Source organism: Dendrobates tinctorius, unplaced genomic scaffold (genome assembly GCF_039654945.1).
Source record: "Dendrobates tinctorius isolate UK_male_01 unplaced genomic scaffold, ASM3965494v1 ptg000087l, whole genome shotgun sequence".
Taxonomy (NCBI): domain Eukaryota; kingdom Metazoa; phylum Chordata; class Amphibia; order Anura; family Dendrobatidae; genus Dendrobates; species Dendrobates tinctorius.
Window position 1 is genome coordinate 10,797,690 of NW_027361755.1, and position 20,807 is coordinate 10,818,496.

Genomic DNA, 20,807 nt, shown 5'->3' on the forward strand with positions numbered 1-20,807 from the left:
GAAGGTGGACAGCGCAGGAGACAGTGGCGGACACATATTGGGGGATCTGCTGACGTTACAGAACCCCAGTAACACAGGAACACGTGTGGAATGCATGGACGGCAACTGTGAGCAGGAACTGGCGGTGTTGGAGGTCAGGGGAAATACTAGAGACGGAGTGGAGACAGAGGCCAAATCAGAGAATGTTTAAATCTGAAGTAGTTACAATTTGGAGGCAGCAGCAGTTTGCCCTCCACACAGCAGGGGATCAGCTGACGTTACTGAACCCCACTTTCACATGAACGAGTGTGTTTTTCTGTGTGGACAGCACTTCCGAGCACCAACTAGCGTTGTTGGAACCCAGGGACAATCATGGTGCAGGCCGAGGCCTACTAGGAGCGAGGTGTAAAGCAGAGGTATTTTGACTTTGGAGGGAGCAGGACACTTTGCCCTCCACACAGCAGGGGATCAGCTGACGTTACTGACCCCCACTTTCACATGAACGAGTGTGTTTTTCTGTGTGGACCGCACTTCTGAGCACCAACTAGCGTTGTTGGAGCCCAGGGAGAACCAGGGTGCAGGCCGAGGCCTACTTGGTGGCAGTTTTACAGTGTTTGTAGGCTACAACAGACTGTCAACGTGCTCCAATTAGGCATCTGTCTCCACTCTGTTTCCAGGATTTCACGTGACTACCAACACCGCCAGTTTATGCGTACAGTAGCCGTCTGCCCAATCCACACGTGTTGCTGTGTTACTGGGATTCTGTAATGTCAGCAGATCCCCTGATGTTTGTCTGCCAATGTCTCCTGCTCTGTCCACATTCCCACCACTTGCAGTGGGAAGGTGGACAGCGCAGGAGACAGTGGCGGACACACATTGGGGGATCTGCTGACGTAACAGAACCCCAGTAACACAGGAACACGTGTGGAATGCGTGGACGGCAACTGTGAGCAGGAACTGGCGGTGTTGGAGGTCAGGGGAAATTCTAGAGACAGAGTGGAGACAGAGGCCAAATCAGAGAATGTTTAAATCTGAAGTAGCTAAAATTTGGAGGCAGCAGCAGTTTGCCCGCCACACAGCAGGGGATCAGATGACGTTACCGAACCCCACTTTCACATGAACGAGTGTGTTTTTCTGTGTGGACAGCACTTCCGAGCACCAACTGGCGTTGTCGGAGCCCAGGGAAAATGAGGTAGTAGGCCGAGGCCTACTTGGAGCCAGGTGTAAATCTGAGGTTGTTTGACTGTGGAGGGAGCAGGACACTTTGCCATACACACAGCAGGGGATCAGCTGACGTTACCGAACCCCACTTACACATGAGCGAGTGTTTTGTCTGTGCGGACAGCACTTCCGAGCACCAACTGGCGTTGTCGGAGCCCAGGGAAAATGAGGTAGTAGGCCGAGGCCTACTTGGAGCCAGGTGTAAATCTGAGGTTGTTTGACTGTGCAGGGAGCAGGACACTTTGCCATACACACAGCAGGGGATCAGCTGACGTTACCGAACCCCACTTATACATGAGCGAGTGTTTTGTCTGTGCGGACAGCACTTCCGAGCACCAACTGGCGTTGTCGGAGCCCAGGGAAAATGAGGTAGTAGGCCGAGGCCTACTTGGAGCCAGGTGTAAATCTGAGGTTGTTTGACTGTGGAGGGAGCAGGACACTTTGCCATACACACAGCAGGGGATCAGCTGACGTTACCGAACCCCACTTACACATGAGCGAGTGTTTTGTCTGTGCGGACAGCACTTCTGAGCACCAACTGGCGGTGTCGGAGCCCAGGGAAAATCAGGTAGTAGGCCGAGGCCTACTTGGTGGCAGTTTGCCATTGTTTCTAGACTACTACTAACTGTCAACGTACTCCAATTAGGCCTCTGTCTTCACTCTGTTTCGAGTATTTCCGCTGGCTTCCAACCACGCCAGTTGCTGCTCTGAAATGCCGTCTGCACAACCCACACTTGTTCCTGTGTTACTGGGGTTCTGTAACAGCAGCTTCTCCCTAGAGGTGAGTCAGGCAATGTCTCCTGCTCTGTCCACATTTCCACTACAAGTAGTGGGAATGTAGACAAAGCAGGAGACATTGCCGTGCTCAACTCTGGAGATGAGCAGATGTTACAGGACCCAGGTACCACAGGAACAAGTGTGGATTGTGCAGACGGCACTTGAGAGCAGAAACAGGCGGTGTTGTAGGCCGGAGGAAATACTCAAAACAGAGTGGAGACAGAGGGCAAATCAGAGAACATATTAAATCAGAGGTAGTCAGAAGTTGTAGGCAGCAGGAGAGTTTGCCGTACACACAGCAGGGGATCAGCTGACGTTACCGAACCCCACTTTCACATGAACGAGTGTGTTTTTCTGTGTGGACAGCACTTCCGAGCACCAACTGGCGTTGTCGGAGCCCAGGGAAAATGAGGTAGTAGGCCGAGGCCTACTTGGAGCCAGGTGTAAATCTGAGGTTGTTTGACTGTGGAGGGAGCAGGACACTTTGCCATACACGCAGCAGGGGATCAGCTGACGTTACCGAACCCCACTTACACATGAGCGAGTGTTTTGTCTGTGCGGACAGCACTTCCGAGCACCAACTGGCGTTGTCGGAGCCCAGGGAAAATGAGGTAGTAGGCCGAGGCCTACTTGGAGCCAGGTGTAAATCTGAGGTTGTTTGACTGTGGAGGGAGCAGGACACTTTGCCATACACACAGCAGGGGATCAGCTGACGTTACCGAACCCCACTTACACATGAGCGAGTGTTTTGTCTGTGCGGACAGCACTTCCGAGCACCAACTGGCGTTGTCAGAGCCCAGGGAAAATGAGGTAGTAGGCCGAGGCCTACTTGGAGCCAGGTGTAAATCTGAGGTTGTTTGACTGTGGAGGGAGCAGGACACTTTGCCATACACACAGCAGGGGATCAGCTGACGTTACCGAACCCCACTTACACATGAGCGAGTGTTTTGTCTGTGCGGACAGCACTTCTGAGCACCAACTGGCGGTGTCGGAGCCCAGGGAAAATCAGGTAGTAGGCCGAGGCCTACTTGGTGGCAGTTTGCCATTGTTTCTAGACTACTACTAACTGTCAACGTACTCCAATTAGGTCTCTGTCTTCACTCTGTTTCGAGTATTTCCGCTGGCTTCCAACCACGCCAGTTGCTGCTCTGAAATGCCGTCTGCACAACCCACACTTGTTCCTGTGGGTTCTGTAACAGCAGCTTCTCCCTAGAGGTGAGTCAGGCAATGTCTCCTGCTCTGTCCACATTTCCACTACAAGTAGTGGGAATGTAGACAAAGCAGGAGACATTGCCGTGCTCAACTCTGGAGATGAGCAGATGTTACAGGACCCAAGTACCACAGGAACAAGTGTGGATTGTGCAGACGGCACTTGAGAGCAGAAACAGGCGGTGTTGTAGGCCGGAGGAAATACTCAAAACAGAGTGGAGACAGAGGGCAAATCAGAGAACATATTAAATCAGAGGTAGTCAGAAGTTGTAGGCAGCAGGAGAGTTTGCCGTACACACAGCAGGGGATCAGCTGACGTTACCGAACCCCACTTACACATGAGCGAGTGTTTTGTCTGTGCGGACAGCACTTCTGAGCAACAACGGGCGTTGCTGTAGCCCAGGAAATAAAGTTCAGGTCATAGAAACATGAATACAACAGGAGACCTGGATCCTGTTGCCAGCCAATTATTTATTCTGGAAGAGGACTGGCAAATTCAGGTGAGATCCAGGCCTTGTTCATTTTCACAAAAGTAAGCCGGTCAACATTATCGGCGGATAGTCGCGTGCGACGGTCTGTTACCACACCACCTGCAGCACTAAAGACACGTTCCGATAATACACTGGCAGCAGGGCAAGCCAGCACCTCCAATGCATACTGGCTAAGCTCTGGCCATGTATCCAGCTTAGAGACCCAATACTTGAACGGGGAAGAGCCGTCTGGGAGAACACTAACAGGGCACGACAAGTAGTCTGTCACCATCTGACGGAAACGTTGCCTCCTGCTGACTGGAGCCGTCTGTGATGGTGTTGCCGTTTGTGGCTGTCCCACAAAACTTTTCCACATTTGGGCCATACTGGCCTTGCCTTGTCCTGCGGCACTGCCTCTGCTACCTCTTTGTGCAGAGCTTCCTCCACTGCCTCTACCCACATGGCTGCTTTGAAAAGCACTACCAGCAACACTTGTGGGGGGAATGGAGAACATGATGGCCTGCACAAGTGTTTCTTGGTACTCCCGCATTTTTTGCTCCCGGTTCAACTGTGGTATGAGGCTTTGTAAGTTGTCCCGGTAGCGAGGATCTAGGAGGGTGTACACCCAATAATCAGCCGTGTGGAGAATGTTGGCGATGCGGCGGTCATTTAACAAGCACTGCAGCATGAAATCAACCATGAGCTGCAGACTGCCAACTGGACCAGAAACGCTGTCCCCAGCTTGAGGCAGCATCTCTGCCTGCTCAGGATCACCCCACCCTCGCTGTACACACTGACTACTAGAGCCTTGTGTACCTCCCTCCTCTGGAGAGATGTGTTCCTCCTCCTCCATTGACTCCTCGTCATCCTCCTCACTAAGTGTCCCCTGCCTGGGCCTTTGTGTGGAAGCACGTTGCACAGACTTGCCAGAAGCAGATGGCATTTCTGACTGCTCATCCTCGACCTCTTCAAAAACCTCCTCACTTAGTGCTTGTAAGGTTTTTTGAAGCAGACAGATGAGGGGGACAGTCATGCTGATTAGTGCATCATCTGCACTGGCCATCCGCGTGGAGTCATCGAAGGCACGCAAAACTTGGCAGATGTCCCTCATAGTGGCCCACTCAGTGGTGGTGAAGTGTGTCCGGCGCACAGTGCGACTTGTTTGCGCCTGATGCAGCTGGTACTCCATTACTGCTGCCTGCTGCTCACACAACCGCTCCAACATATGTAACGTTGAATTCCACCTGGTGGGGAGGTCACATATGATGCGATGTTCTGGCAGGCGGAATCGGCATTGCAGAGATGCAATGCGCGATCTTGCCATGCTGGAACGCCGCAAGTGAGCACACTCTAGGCGAACCTTCTGCAGCAGTGCATCAAGATCCGGATAGTCCCTCAGAAAGCTCTGCACGACCAAATTGAGCACGTGTGCCAGACATGGTATGTGAGTGAGGTTGCCTAGGCCCAGAGCTGCCACTAGATTTCGGCCATTGTCACTCACTACCAAACCTGGCTGGAGATTCGCTGGCACAAACCACACATCGCTCTCCTGCTTGATGGCATTCCAGAGCTCCTGTGCTGTGTGGCTCCGATTCCCCAAAGAAATTAATTTAAGGACGGCCTGTTGACGTTTGGCCACACCTGTGCTCATATCTGGCCTAACAGGCTCACGCAGTGCTGATTCCGAGGAACTAGAGTAGGAGGAGGACTCAATATGTACAGACTGCATTCCTGCAATCCTTGGAGTTGGCAGAATACGTACAGAGCCACTCTCCAGATCTGTACCCGGCTCCACAACATTGACCCAATGGGCAGTGAGGGAAAGGTATCGTCCCTGTCCATGGCTACTGGTCCACGCATCGGTGGTCAGGTGGACCTTGCTACTGACGGCATTTAGTAGCGCATTTTTAATTTTTCCCTCCACATGCTTTTGCAGGGCAGGGACAGCTTGCCTGCTGATATAAAAGCGGCTGGGCACATTGTATTGTGGAACTGCCAATGACATAAAGTTCCGGAATGTGTCAGTCTCCACCAGCCTGAATGACAGCATCTCAAGGGCCAGTAGTTTGGCAATGCCGGCATTCAGAGCCAGTGCTCGGGGATGGTTTGCCGAGTATGGCCGCTTTTTCTCCCATGCCTGTGCTACCGATTGCTGGTGAGTGGCCTGGGAGGGTGCTGATGACTGCGAACGTGGTTCAGTGGGTGGAATTTCACTGGGTCTCTGGACAACAGTGGCAGTGGTTCTTCCATGGCGTTCCAGTGAGGAAGCCGAACCAGCTGTGTGTGAGCTGGAGGAAGAGGCCCCAACACGAGCTGAAGAGGTGGTAGTTGCTGCTGAAGGTTGGCCTACATCTTCAGTGTGTCTGTGTAACTCCACCTCGTGCTTGGTACGCACATGTTTCCACATATTTGTGGTATTGAGGTTGGTCACATTTTTGCCTTGTTTCACTTTCTGATGACACAGCTTGCATTTGACAAAGCAAATGTCATCTGCAACTGTGTCAAAAAAAGACCACGCACTGCAAGTCCTGGGAGCGCCCGTTTTGTGTTTTGGAAGAGGATTGCTCCTCACGGGTGCCAAAGTGGAGGCTACAGGCAACCAAGTCTGCTCCCGCCCTCTCCCTCCTCTTTTGGCCGTTCGGGGAATCTCTTCCTCAGAGCTGCTCCCACCACCTTCCTGTGGCTGACGCCATGATGGGTCAAGGACCTCATCATCTCCACTCCCCTCTACAAGCACCGGCTGGTCCTGGGTTGTCTCGCCAGCACCGTACGCACCAGAAATTGGCAACTGAGTCTCATCATCATCTGATGCATACTGAGGTGTGCTGACCATAGGCACTGGCCCACCCGCCTCTTCAGATTCAGAGGGACAAAGCAGTTGCGCATCACTGCATACTCCCTCTTCTTCACGCTCTAGAATGCTGCTTGGCTGGCCACCTCTTTCCAAGCCAACAGATTCTGAGAACAGAAGTAAAGATTGAGATGGCTCCTGTCCAGCTCTCTCAGACTGCCTGGGCAATTTGGCAGGTGGTGAAGAGACAGATGGTTGCTCTTCAGTGCTCTGGCCTTGGGAGGATGCGGAAGTCATTGAAGTGGATGCGTTAGCTGCCATCCATCCGACAACGGCTTCAATTTGTTCGTCACGCAGCAGTGGGGTACGGCGAGGTCCTACAAAGCTGCGCATGAAGGACTGTTGCCTGGTAAAAGTGGGGGATGCCGGGTCACTGGTGGCCGCAGCAGATACCGAATCCCCACGTCCTCTCCCTGCTGAATCCCCCCGTCCTCTCCCTGCTGAAACTCCACGGCCACGACCACGTGCCTTACTCCCTGCCTTCTTCATCTTGGTAGACTGATAAAGATAGGCAAAAAAGTAAAAAAGGGGTGGCTTAGTGTTCTTATTCCTGAACACCTGCTAACCAGTATAAGAAACACTAATTTGGCTAAGAGTGTGTGTACTACACTTTAATATGATCTAATGTGGCCTAGACAACTGTAAAGTGGAGTGTTTGGTGAACTTTATTTCCTTTTTTTTTTTGGGTGGGGGCAAAGGAAAGGATGTGACCAAAGTTTGAAAGCTATAGTATCACAAACTTTTTGGAGCGATTACAATGCAGGAAGCTAACCTACAATGCAATTGATGAGGCTCCAAAAAATAGGGTGATACTAGCCTGGCTGGCCCTGAAGGGCACAAGCCAGCAAAAAGGCTCCTCTATCTAATCCTATATAGTGTTTGCAACCAACCAATGACAATGGATGCGGTTGGAAGCACACTAATATAGGAGCAAAAATCTGGCTAAATTTGCTGCAAAAAAAGGACTATGTATGAGGCAGTGACGCACGCTGAGCGGACTACAGCTAGCGGTGGCTGTAGAACACACTGCAACGTGAGCTGCACTCACACACAGAGAGACCTATCAGACAGCCAAAAACAGTGCAGAGAAATGGGCTATAGCACTGAAAGGCTGCTGAAAGGCTCCGCTGTCCACTCCTTTAGTGTTTGCAACCAACGTATATGGATACGTATGGAAGCACACTATACAGGAGAAAAAAAAAGCAGCAATAAAAGAAAAATGTGTATGAGGCAGAGACACACGCTGGCCGGCCTACAAGCAGACGTGCCTGCAGGACACACTACACAGCGTGGGTCTGCACTCACACAGCCCTTGCAGACAGCTGTGAAAACAGCGCTGCTAGGGAAAAGCAAGCTATAGTGGTGGTTTATGTAGCCTGGATAAAGCACAATATTGTTTTTAGAATCGCTATTTCTAACTGTCCCTCACAGTCTTCAACAGCAGCCTGTTCCTAACTGAATTCACAGCAGAGTGACCAGAAATGGCGGCTGCAGTGCTTTTTATAGTGCATCATGACATCATTTCAGCAGCCAATCACAGCCATGCCAGTAGTTAACATGCCTACATGCCTAACAGGATATGCCCACACTTCTGAGGATCCCCATTGGCTGAATCAAATCGAGCAGGCTCCTAGCATTATGGGAACTTCCGATTCCGGTATTCGATATGAAAAAAGTATCGGAACTAAGTATCGGAATTCCGATACAGCTAATATCGGCCGATACCCGATACTTGCGGTATCGGAATGCTCAACACTATTCACCACAATAGAAATAGTATAATATGGACTGACAGGTCTTCCACTACGCTCAATCCAGCAGATGGACACTCAACCAGGAGTGTTCACATTTCCAAAATATTTTGGCAGACACTACCAAAGTGGCATCAATTTCACCACAATAGAAATAGTATAATAGGGACCGACAGATCTTCCACTACGCTCAATCCAGCAGATGGACACTCAACCAGGAGTGTTCACATTTCCAAAAAATTTTGGCAGACACCACCAAAGTGGCATCAATTTCACCACAGTAGAAATAGTGTAATAGGGACCGACAGGTCTGCCAAGTACTGCAGGAATTAAGTACAGTCATAGATAGACCATTATTTTTAATCTTTAAAGATTCCATAATAACAGGCTCTGTACCACAGGACTGGCGTATAGCAAATATGGTGCCAATAATCAAAAAGGGGACATAAACTGAACTTGGAAATTATAGACCAGTGAGCTTAACCTCTACTGTGGGTAAAATCCTGGAGGGTTTTCTAAGAGATACCATACTGGAGTATTTGAAGAAGAATAACCTCATGACTCAATATCAACATGGGTTTATGAGGGACCGTTCCTGTCAGACTAATCTGATAAGCTTTCATGAAGAGGTAAGTTCCGGACAGGACCAAGGAAATGCAATGGACGTGGTGTACATGGACTTTTCAAAAGCTTTTGATATGGTGCCACACAAAAGGTTGATACATTAAATGAGAACAATGGGGATAGGGGAAAATATGTGTAAGTGGGTTAAGAACTGGCTCAGGGATAGGAAACAAAGGGTGGTTATTAATGGAGCACACTCGGACTGGGTCTTGGTTAGCAGTGGGATACCACAGGGGTCAGTATTAGGCCCGCTTCTTTTAACATTTATTATTGACCTTGTAGGGGGCATAGAGAGTAGAATTTCAATATTTTCAGATGACACTAAACTCTGCAGGGTACTCAATACAGAGGAGGACAATTTTATATTACAGGAGGATTTATTTAAACTAGAAGCTTGGGCTGATAAATGGCAAATGAGCTTTAATGGGGATAAATGTAAAATCATGCACTTGGACAGAAGAAATAAGATGTATAATTATGTGCTTAATTGTAAAACACTGGGCAAAACTGTCACTGAAAAAGACCTGGGTGTATGGGTGGATGACAAACTCACATTTAGTGGCCAGTGTCAGGCAGCTGCTGCAAAGGCAAATAAAATAATGGGATACATTAAAAGCGGCATAGATGCTCATGAGGAGAACATAATTTTACCTCTATACAAGTCACTAGTGCGACCACACTTAGAATACTGTGTATAGTTCTGGCCTCCAATGTATAAGAAAGACTGAACAGGAGCGAGTGCAGAGAAGAGCAACCAAGGTTATTAGGGAACTGGGGGGTCTGCAATACCAAGACAGGTTATTACACTTGGGGTTATTTAGTTTGGAAAAATGAAGGCTTAGGGGGTGATCTTATTACAATGTATAAATATATGCGGGGACAGTACAAAGACCTTTCTAATGATCTTTTTACTCTTAGACCTGTGACGGGGACAAGGGGGCATCCTCTACATCTGGAGGAAAGAAGATTTAAGCATAATCACAGATGCGGATTCTTTACTGTAAGAGCAGCGAGACTATGGAACTCGCTGCCATATGATGTAATGACTGATTCCCTACTAAAATTTAAGAAGGGTCTGGATGCCTTTCTTGAAAAGTATTTTACAGGTTATATACACTAGTTTCCTTGATATTGCGTTGATCCAGAGAGCTAGTCTGATCGCCGTATGTGGAGTCGGGAAGGAATTTTTTTCCCCAATGTGAAGCTTACTGTTTGCCACATGGTTTTTTTTTGCCTTCCTCTGGATCAACATGTTAGGGCAGGTTAGGATAGGATATGGGTTTAACTAGATGGACTTAAAGTCTTCCTTCAACCTTAATAACTATGTTACTATGTTACTACACCCAATCCAGCAGGTGAACACTCAAATAGGAGTGTTCACATTTAAGCAAATGAGGGCCTGACACCACCGAAGTAGCATAAATTTTACAAGCAATAGTATAATTGGGACCAACACGTCCCATTGCACGTCCATTGCAGCCCACCCAGCAGATGTAGACCTATCATGACTGTTCATATTTACACAAATTTGTGTTAACATCTGCAGCAGCAACAGCAGGCACAAAAGCCATACTAAAGATATGACACAGTGCAGTTATGCAACATTAATGCAGCATACTAAAAAATGCAATATCGCCAAGTCTGTACAGTCTGTGATTGGGGGGCAAAAGTCCTTGGAGATCCATTACTTGTTCATCTTGATGAAAGTTAGGCGGTTGCATATCAGCCTGTTAACTGGCATGGACAAAAACCTCTGTATTGATGCAAGTCGATGACCTGAGGAGTGAGAACGGCGGAAATGAGCACACAGCTTCCGTGCTCACCCAGGCCATGATAGTGGATGAGAAAATGCTGTACCACCAGGTTGAGGACATGAGCCATGCAAGGCACATGTGTGAGCTTGCCTCACCATAGGGCCACCACCAGGTTCACACCATTATCGAACAAGACCTTCCCTGGATGCAGATTTAGTGGAGACAACCATTGATCAAACTCATCCTGGAGAGCTGTCCACAACTGAAGAGCTGTATAACTGCGATCTCCAAGGCATATCAATTTTAGCACTGCCTGATTACCGTGAGCCCTGGCTGCTCAGTACGGAGGTGGTGGGGATTCGCTCTGCACTGTTGGATTGTGAGTCTCATTAAGGAAGAGGTTGAGGGTGCAGGTGGAGGCCCTAGAGGAGATAGAGGAAGAAGCAGTGGAGGAAGTGTTAAAAGTAGAGGTTTGTCCTGCAAGTCTTGGGGATTCCAAGACTTGTGGAGCAGCGCTTGCCCCCACAGCCACCAGAGTCACCCAGTGCCCTGTCAGCAAGATGTAATGCCCTTGGCTATGCTTACTCATCCAAGTATCTGTGGTGAAATTGACCCTGGCAGACATAGATTTAGTCAAGGAATGGTTGATGTTGTCTGTGACATGCTGGTGTAGCACAGGCACAGCTTTCTTTGAAAATTATTGGTGACTGGGCAATTGGTACTGGGGGACTGTGACGGCCATCAGCTTTTGGAAATTGTATCTACCAGGCGGAAAGGCAGCATTTCCATGGCTAACAGATTGGAGATCGTGGAGTTCAACCTCTTAGCTTTGTCATACATAGGAAGAAACAATCTTTTAAGTGACCAGACCTGCCGTACCGTGGGTTGACTGTAGTGCTGAGAGAGGGTGGAGTACGGTGAACGAGAAAAACTGCTGGACCTTGAGAGTTGTTACAGTGGATTGAGGAAGTTGTGGTATGCTTGTTCTCTGAGATCAGTTAAAAACAGCAGGCATGTCTGCCTCTGTTACAGCTGACGGCGGACTCTCAGTCAGCAGACTGGAGCGGGTAAAGAACCCAAGGTCCTGCGATCGAAGACCTGCATCTCAATAGTTGGCACGGGATCAGAGAAGGAGGAAGAAGCAGCAGATGCGATTGATGGTTGCTGAGGTCCAGTGGTCTGCATTTTAGTGCAGTGGGATTCCCAGAGTAATGCATGTTGATTGCGCATGTGAAGGTTCATACATGAAGTAGTCAAATTATTGCACTTTTACCTCTACTCAGTTTTTTTTTCCAAAGTTGGCAGATTACGTGAGTTGGCTCATCCTTTGCAGTGTCAAAAAAAAGGCCCAGGCTAGGCAACCTTTGCTACTCCTGCAAGCTGCGGACCCACGGACGCTGCTGGTCACAGCCACAGTTGTGGATGAGGACGCATTGCTCGTCATGACTGCATCATCCTCTACAAATGACCTACTCAGCTGTGTGCCTATATGTTCATGCCAACTAAGATCTAACACTTCATCCTCATCCTCTGTGTTATCACATTCCTTGCCCTTGGAGTCGTTCTCCTCCTCTTCCTGCCCTGACAGCACAGTACAGTCCGCGTGAAGCTCAGATATTTGAGTATCATCAAGATCACCTCCCCCAGTGGGGTTAATGTCTGATGACGAGTGTCAGGATGCTGATCAGGCCCTACTTCATCTTGTCCCGGATCCAATCTAAAAAAAGTTGTGCATCAGTGCAGATTTCCTCCTTTTGACTCTGTGAAGCTTTTGAGTACACTTCTGATGACCATGGCATGGAATGTGTGAACAGCTCTTCAGATTCACCCATTTGTGGTTCCGTACTGTCAGATGTATAGTTGGAGAGTTGAGACTCAGGGGGGAAGCAAGGGACACTTGGGTGCCATCTCTATGGACTGTACTGGGTGTGATGTTGATGTGGAGGAAGAGGAGGAGAGGCCACTTGAAGCTGTGCTTGCCATCCACTCGAGCACATGCTTTTTCTGGGCCTCATCAACAAGGCTTACCACGGTGTGTCTGCCAGAGAAAGGAAGTGGAATAGCCCGTCCAGTAAGAGAAGTTGTCAGTTGTCTTTGCATAAGATGGGATATTGTTGGTTCACTAGTGCTTTCACAAACTTTACCACCTACCCCACGTACAAGTTGAACACCAAGTCTACTTCTTCAACCACGGTCTTGCTTTTTCCCACTCGTGTTGCTCAGATAACGTGGTAGGAGCACAGTATTAGCAACAACAAATTTGATTTTTAACTCTGCAACAGCCCTGCAAACAGCTGAATTTCAGCGGCAGTAAATTCCAAGGTGAAATATGATGTGCTGAATCACGTTAGTCACAGAAGAAAGAATTGAGTGTGGATGATGCCTGTATGACAAAGAAGAAATGCTACAAACAATTTGAAAGTGAGATGTCCCCTACTGTATGACGTTAGTAACAGAAGAATTTTTTGGTGGCTTCTGGATCAGGCCTCTATAACACACTAGATGCTACAATTTGAAAGTGAGATGTCTCCTACTGTATGACGTTAGTAACAGAATAATTTTTTGGTGGCTTCTGGATCAGGTCTCTATAACACACAAGATGATACAAACAATTTGAAAATCAGGTCTCCTACTGTGTGACGTTTAGCAACAGAAAAAATGTTTTGGTTATGTGCGTAAGATCTGAAGACAGCTTACTTTCAACACAACAAAATCGCAAAGTGGCATATGGTGGGCTGTATAACGTTTTGCAACAGAAAAATTCTATTTTTTTTAATGTGCGTTAGGTCTGCAGACAGTTTCATATCACCACAGCACTAAATGACAAGGTGGGATATGGAATGCTGTTTCACAGTTAGCGAGTGAAAAAAAAAGATTTAGAATACTAATCTCATGCATGGAGCACAATAGAAGCAGTGCACAACACACTTGTATGACAAGTGCCCTGCTGGCTTTGTCTGTGGACCTCAGTAATGAAAAAAAAGGTGCTGGAAGGTTAATTTCACAGCCACACTGGACACTAGCTAGCCACACTATCTGACTTATAAACAACCGCCTAGCTAACTAGCTAAAATCTTGATGCTAGCAGTGCCAGCGTCAGGAGCAGCCTCTCTGCACTTACAGTGTCAAAATTTCAAAATAGCGATCTGTCACAGGCAGTGCAGCAGGCTTCCTCGTGCCTGCGCTTTGCAGGCATGAGGAAGCCAGCTACCTGCAGGCTCCCGAAGGTCCCCGTCGCCATCTTGGATTCGGGGGCCTGCAGGGAAGGAGCCCCCGCAGCAGCGCTGCACATTGCGCTGCCGTGGGGGGCTGAGGGAAGCACGGAGGGAGCCCCCTCCCTACCGATGCTTCCCTTTAACCCCCGGTACACCGCGATCGTGTTTGATCGCGGTGTGCAAGGGGTTAATGTGTCGGGGGCGGTCCGTGACCACCCCTGACACATTGTGCCGGGTGTCAGCTGTGATAATCAGCTGACACCCAGCCGCGATCAGCGGTGCTCACCACGTGGGCGCCGTTGATCGCTATGATGTACTATCCCGTCCCTGGGAATTAAGTCCCAGTGCACATGGACGGGATAGTGCATAATATGGGATTAAGGGGTTGAAGGGATCATTGGTATGCAAGTCAGAGCAAATCCACTCAGCGCTCTGGTTCTGATCCTAGGCTTTCTTAAAGGGATCTCTGGTATGGAAGTTAGGGTAAATCCCTCAGCGCTCTGATTCTCACCCCAGGCTTCTATAAAAGGGATCATTGGCATGGAAGTCATGGCAAATCCATTCAGCGCTCTGGTTCTGACGCCATGCCTCTCTTAAAGGGATCCCCGGTATGGAAGTTAGGACCGTTCCACTCCGCGCTCTGGTTCAGGCTGACGGGATGATGTGGGATATTAGGGGTAGTAGTCCGGTGGCTCTGGCTGACGGGATGATGCAGGATATTAGGGGGGGTAGTCCGGTGGCTCTGGCTGATGGGATGATGCGGGATATTAGGGGTAATTGTCCGGTGGCTCTGGCTGACGGGATGATGTGGGATATTAGGGGTAGTAGTGTGGCGGCTGTGACGGGATGATGTGGGATATTAGTGGTAGTTGTCCGGTGGCTCTGGCTGACGGGATGATGTGGGATATTAGGGGGTAGTAGTCAGATGACTTTGACGGGACGATGTGGGATATTAGGGGTAGTAGTCCGGTGGCTCTGGCTGACGGGATGATGTGGGATATTAGGGGTAGTAGTCCAGCGGCTGTGACGGGATGATGTGGGATATTAGTGGTAGTTGTCTGGTGGCTCTGGCTGACGGGATGATGTGTGATATTAGGGGTAGTAGTCCGGTGGCTCTGATGGGATGATGTGGGATATTAGAGGTAGTAGTCCAGCGGCTGTGACGGGATGATGTGGGATATTAGTGGTAGTTGTCCAGTGACTCTGCCTGACGGGATGATGTGGTATATTAGGGGTAGTAGTCTGGCGGCTGTGACGGGATGTGGGATATTAGTGGTAGTTGTCCGGTGGCTCTGGCTGATGGGATGATGTGGGATATTAGGGGTAGTAGTCAGATGACTTTGACGGGATGATGTGGGATATTAGGGGTAGTAGTCCGGTGGCTCTGGGTGACGGGATGATGTGGGATATTAGGGGTAGTAGTCCGATAGCTCTGGCTGAAGGGACGATGAGGGATATTATAGTGAATGTGGCTATGTGGAGTGGGCAGGGGTCTACACTCAGCTTTATATATATAGATATAATCATTATAATTTGTTATAACTAACCGTAGTTAGTTACTATGCCCGGGCAGCGCCGGGCTCTTCAGCTAGTGCAGGATAAAGGCAAAGAGTAATCACCATCGTCTCATTTTGTCATTCCCATACAGGTCATAATTGGGAGCCAAAACAAATACAATGCTCTGCCATGTTAGATTCTAGAGCAGGATGAAATTTTATGGACTTACAATTTACACTTGATAATAACATAGCAAGTAGGACTAAATCCATGCCAATCGATATGGAAACTGTGGATGGATCACCTTTATTTTCTGGACCTGTTACTCACAAGACAACAGAACTTGAAATCTGTATTCAACCAGATCATCATGAAGCTGTCAGTTTCCTTCTTATTTCCTCTCCAGAATGGCCACTTATTCAATCCATAACCCATCTATAACTGGGCATCAAGGATCATTACCTTTCCCTCTGAGTACTGGAAGAACAATTGCCATGCTAATTCATCTGTTCGCAAACAAATTCAAGCATCCGAGATTTCTCATCAGAATTAAGATAAACTACCACCTCAGTGCCAACAGTTCAGTGAGTAGTAAGAAGAAAGACGATCAACTGCCTCCTCATCGTTCTTACGACTGTCCCATTGAATTGCTTCCTGGAGAATCCATTCCGTTTGGGCGGATTTATAATCTTTCTGAACCGGAATTGAAACTACTAAAGGAATACCTAGATGAAAATTTAGAAAAAGGCATCATTCAACCTTATTCTTTGACAGCTGGAGGACCCTTGTTTATTATAGAAAAGAAGGATTCAACCCTGCAGTTATGTATTGATTACAGGGAAATAAATAAGATTACAATTAAAAATCACTACTCAACTACTCACTCGCCTTAATTCCTGAGTTGCTGAAGAGACTGCATTCTGCCAAGATTTTTTTTTACCAAACTCGATCTAAGATGGGCTTGACTGGCCTACCCCAATAAATCTAAAAGATTCAGTGCTTTATAGGATTTTCAAATTTCTACAGAAGATTCTTTAAAATTTTTTCAAAAATTATTTTGCCAATTACTTCATTCACAAAGAAAACCAGTGGTTTCTTGGTCCTCAGAGGCACAGGTGGCTTTTGACAAATTAAAGACTCTTTTTACTTCCACACCATTACTAGTCCATCCAAATTCTGAACTGCTGTTTGTTATCAAAGTAGAAGCCTAAGATTCTACTCTGGGAAACATTTTATCACAGCGAGTTGGAGACGATGCAGTTTCATCCATGTGCATTCCTTTCTCATACCATGTCATCTACACAAAAGAATTATGACATTGGAAGTAAGGAACTTTTAGCTATTAAACACGCCTTCTCCAAGTGAAGACATCTTTTGGGAAGAGCCAATAATCCGGTGACTGTTCTTACTGACCACAAAAATTTAGAATTCATCCATACAGCTAAGAGGTTGTCTGCAAGAAAAGCACTTTAGACCTTATTTTTCTCCAGGATTAATTTTTTAATTTCTTATTGACCTGTTTCAAGAAATGGCAAGGCTAATGCTCGTCCAGGATATTTACCGAAACCCACAGAGAGATCTAACACTGACTGTACAATTCTAACCCCAAAAAATTTTTGGGGAATACTCAACACCAAAGAATTTTTAACAAAGATTAAAGATGATTACCAAACTGACTTCTTTCTTAACCTTCCTTCTAAAGATGTTGATCTTTCTTTTAAGGAGAGGTTTTGGATAAAGAACCATCAAATATATGTCCCTGAATTTGGTCGATTTGAAGTTCTCAAACTTGTCCATGATTTCAAACTTTTAGGACACCCTGGAGTCATGAAAACACAAGAACTACTGCTTTGGTCTTTTTGGTGGCCTAATTGTAGGAAGGATGTAAGAAAATATGTTTCCTCCTGTTTAATATGTGCACGGAACAAGATGCCATGATCCTGTTACAGACCAGAGGATAATTCTTGGGAACCAGAGGGTAACCTCCATGTACCCAGGCTCACAAGAGCCTTTCACCAGAGGCCAACCTGGAAGGAGGGAAGTACTGTCAGGATTTGAACCCAGCAGCGCTTGTGCACCAGGCAGCACCTCTTCCCACTGAGCTATTCATCACACTGGACAGTTCCTTGCTAAATCAGATACTAGTACCTGTGTTGTTTCTGATGTCTCCAACCTGAGTTCCTAATGTTTCCACCCCAAGATCCTGATTGGCTCACTCTGTGATCTTCTGATTGAACTCCCTAATTAAAGCTGGCACTGCACTTTCTTCTTTGTGAGATTATTGAGCTTCCAGCCTTTAGTCTAGCTTCTTCCCACCTGCTGCTTATCCTCAAGATCCTACTGCTGCTCTGTGTACCAATCTCTGGCTATATCCTGACTATGATTTCTGCTTATCATTTCAACTACACTGCTGCTCTGTGTACTGACCTCTGTCTATATCCTAACGACGCTACCAGCCGATGCTGCCTCTAGTGGTTGCAATATTACTACTCCAACCCAAGTCAGTCCTTAGCAAACATGGTGGGGGAATCATCATACTTTGGGGGTGCTTTGTGCAAAGAGGACAGTTGAACTGCACCGTATTGGAGGGATGATGGATGGGAACATGTATCACAAAATTTTGTCCAATAACCTCCTTCCCCCAGTAAAAGCATTGAAGATGGGTGATGGCTGGGTCTTCCAGCATGATAATGAACCAAAACACACAGCCAGTGCAACTAAGGAGTGGCTTCATAAGAAGCATTTCAAGGTCCTGGAGCGACCTAGCCAGTCTCCAGACCTGAACTCAAATAATCTTTGAAGGGAGCTGAAACTCAATGATGCCAAGCGACAGCCCAAAAACCTGAAAGATTTGGAGAAGATCTATATGGAGGAGTGGGCCAAAATCCCTGCTGCTGTGTGTGCAAACTTGGTCAAGAACTACAGGAAATGTCTCAGTTCTGTAATTGCAAGCTAAAATTTCTGTGCCAGATATTAAGTTCTGTTTATTGTATCAAATACTTATTTCATGCAAAATAATTATGTAAAAATCATACAATGTGATTTTCTGATTTTATTTTTCGATTCTGTGTCCCACAATTGAAGTGTACCTTTGATAGAAATTAGAGATCTCTCCATTCTTTGTTGGCAGGAAAACTTACAAATCGTCAGTGTATCAAATACCGTACTTATTTTCCCCACTGTACATATAGTGTATATATAGTGTGTGTGTATATATATACATATATATATGTACAGTATATGTGTATATATATATTTATTTATATACATACAGACATACATTTTTATTGTGGCAACCTGAAATTTGGCTACTTGCTTGCAGGCTTGAAAGTTATTCTTATGTTACTCTGAGAAAGAAATCCTTCATCCCAGGTTTATGCAGACCAATTTGAAGGCAAAATAAAGCAATCAAAGAAACTCTGATTCCATGAGTGTATTACTTACTAGGTTTTCATAAAATCAGAGGCTGGAGTCTTGCTGTTCCTGGCTTGCCCAGCCCTTCCGCCAAGGGTTCACAATTGGCCCATTTGTGTCCATAATCAACATATAATAATGCCCATGGTTGTGCTCCTTCGAAAGTCATAGAGCCTCTTTATATCTGCCTTTCTTAGCAACTTGCATGTTCATTGCCCTAAGCATGTATGTTATGAATTAACTGAATAGTTTATGAAGGACTGTCAGACAAAGTAATCACATTTGTAAAGCAAAGACAAACAAAATAATATTTATGAAATACATAATAATACAATAACAACATTCTGGAAAAAATAGTGAAATTGATATACTGACAAAATATTTCTTTTTTTTATATAGGTTATAAATGCAGGACTTGTGACATTTGGTTGTTCAATGGCATGTGGTGGCATTTACCTTCTGATAAAATATCTGCCTGAAATCATGAAGAAGGAAACAATTTCATTTAACTTGCCAACTGCTCGGTTTTTATCCCTGCCATATTTTGCTTTCACAAAATGTTCTTGATTGCAGTAAGCAGATTTTTTCTTGAAAGAGCCTTCTAAATAGCTAAGTTAAAGAATGGCTATATGACATATGCTGGACTTTAGTCTATGAAGAATTTGTTCTGCTTAAAAACAGATATTTCCAAAAGCCAAATAAAATATTTTGAAACTGGTATAAAATTTTGCTTTATTTGTGTTGCTACATGGTGTCTTCTGATTTCTGTTTAAAATATAAAAGGTACAAACAACAGTGTTATGCAGGAGAAAAAAAAAATTATGCAAATTAATGTTTTGACTAGTCGATGAGCGCTTTTTTCCCCATACTAGTTGTCCCACTCAGCATGTTATCACAATTCTGTGGGCGTAATAACATGATTTGCAAAATGGGCGTCAACGCCAGCTGTATGCAAATCTTGAATCTGCCTGATTTTCTTTCCCACAGGTACAGCTGAGCAAACCCGAACTGTAAAGTTCAGCGTTTGTACCAGCCGAAGCATTAGCATGTCTGTCACTGGCCGATGCACCACGTGAACCGACCTGTATGAATGTCGAATCATGGTGTTGTTGTCATTCTGTTATGAGCCTGGTACCCTAACAGAGCTTAGTGCAGATTGACCAAATTCTTCCTGGTACATCGTGGCTTAATACAGCCTAGTGCACGGTGACCTAATACAGCCTGGTGCACAGTGCCCTAAAGCAGCCTAGTGCACGGTGACCTAATACAGCCTGGTGCACAGTGCCCTAAAGCAGCCTGTTGCACAGTGACCTAATGTGGGTGGCAGCCAGGGCTGTAGTCATGGCCTGCAACGGTGTCTGCTTTAGCGCGCCCTGACCACACGCACCACATACACAAAGTCTCACTGTCTCACTTGCCTGGTTCTCAGAGGCCTCCCTTAGTCGCAGAGAAACGTATTCCTTTATTGTAGAATATAAAGAGACGGAGTCCAGTTCCAAATTTAAACGAACAACTTTATTTGCATCCATAGACAGCATGTCCAGATCAGTTACAGCGTTGACGTGGGATTCCACACAGTTCACATCCTTCACTTTCCCTGTGCTCTTGCTCACATCTCCGGGTATGCTCTTGGGTCTGACCTTTTTGCTCAGTACCGCAGCATCCTCCCTGTCCAGCTTAACTATTTTTAGGAGTCCCCCTGTCACATCTTGAAGCGACCTGCGTTACTATTCTGCTGTGATTTCTGCTGTATCTTCTCCTGTAGCTTTTCTATAGCTTCTGGCCGTTATAGGCCCTAGATTTCTGGGCCCTTCTTTGTTAATGTTAGGTGTGCTGTGCTGTTCCTGGCTCTAAAGCCTGACTGGCCTTTATGGGCTCCCTGGCCCTACTGCCTACAATCAGGAAATGTTCCTAGCTTGCCCACAGTGACCCCTCCTATCTTAACTATATACACTAATGTACCCCCATCTATTGTCCTAATTGAGATACTGCACTTTCAGTAAACAATAGTATGCATATAACAACACATAAGTACAAAACACTAT

General features: G+C 46.6%; 1 protein-coding gene across 2 annotated transcripts in view; it reads left to right on the forward strand.

Moving 5' to 3' along the window:
- Nucleotides 1-19,487, forward strand: part of KMO (kynurenine 3-monooxygenase) — a 509,384-nt gene extending 489,897 nt beyond the window's left edge. For both annotated transcript variants that reach the window (XM_073585735.1, XM_073585736.1), the window contains one exon: nt 19,162-19,487. In XM_073585735.1, the coding sequence (XP_073441836.1) occupies nt 19,162-19,329 (168 nt within the window). In that variant the 3' untranslated portion in view covers nt 19,330-19,487. The remainder of the gene's footprint in view (nt 1-19,161) is intronic.
- The last annotated feature ends 1,320 nt before the right edge of the window (nt 19,488-20,807 follow it).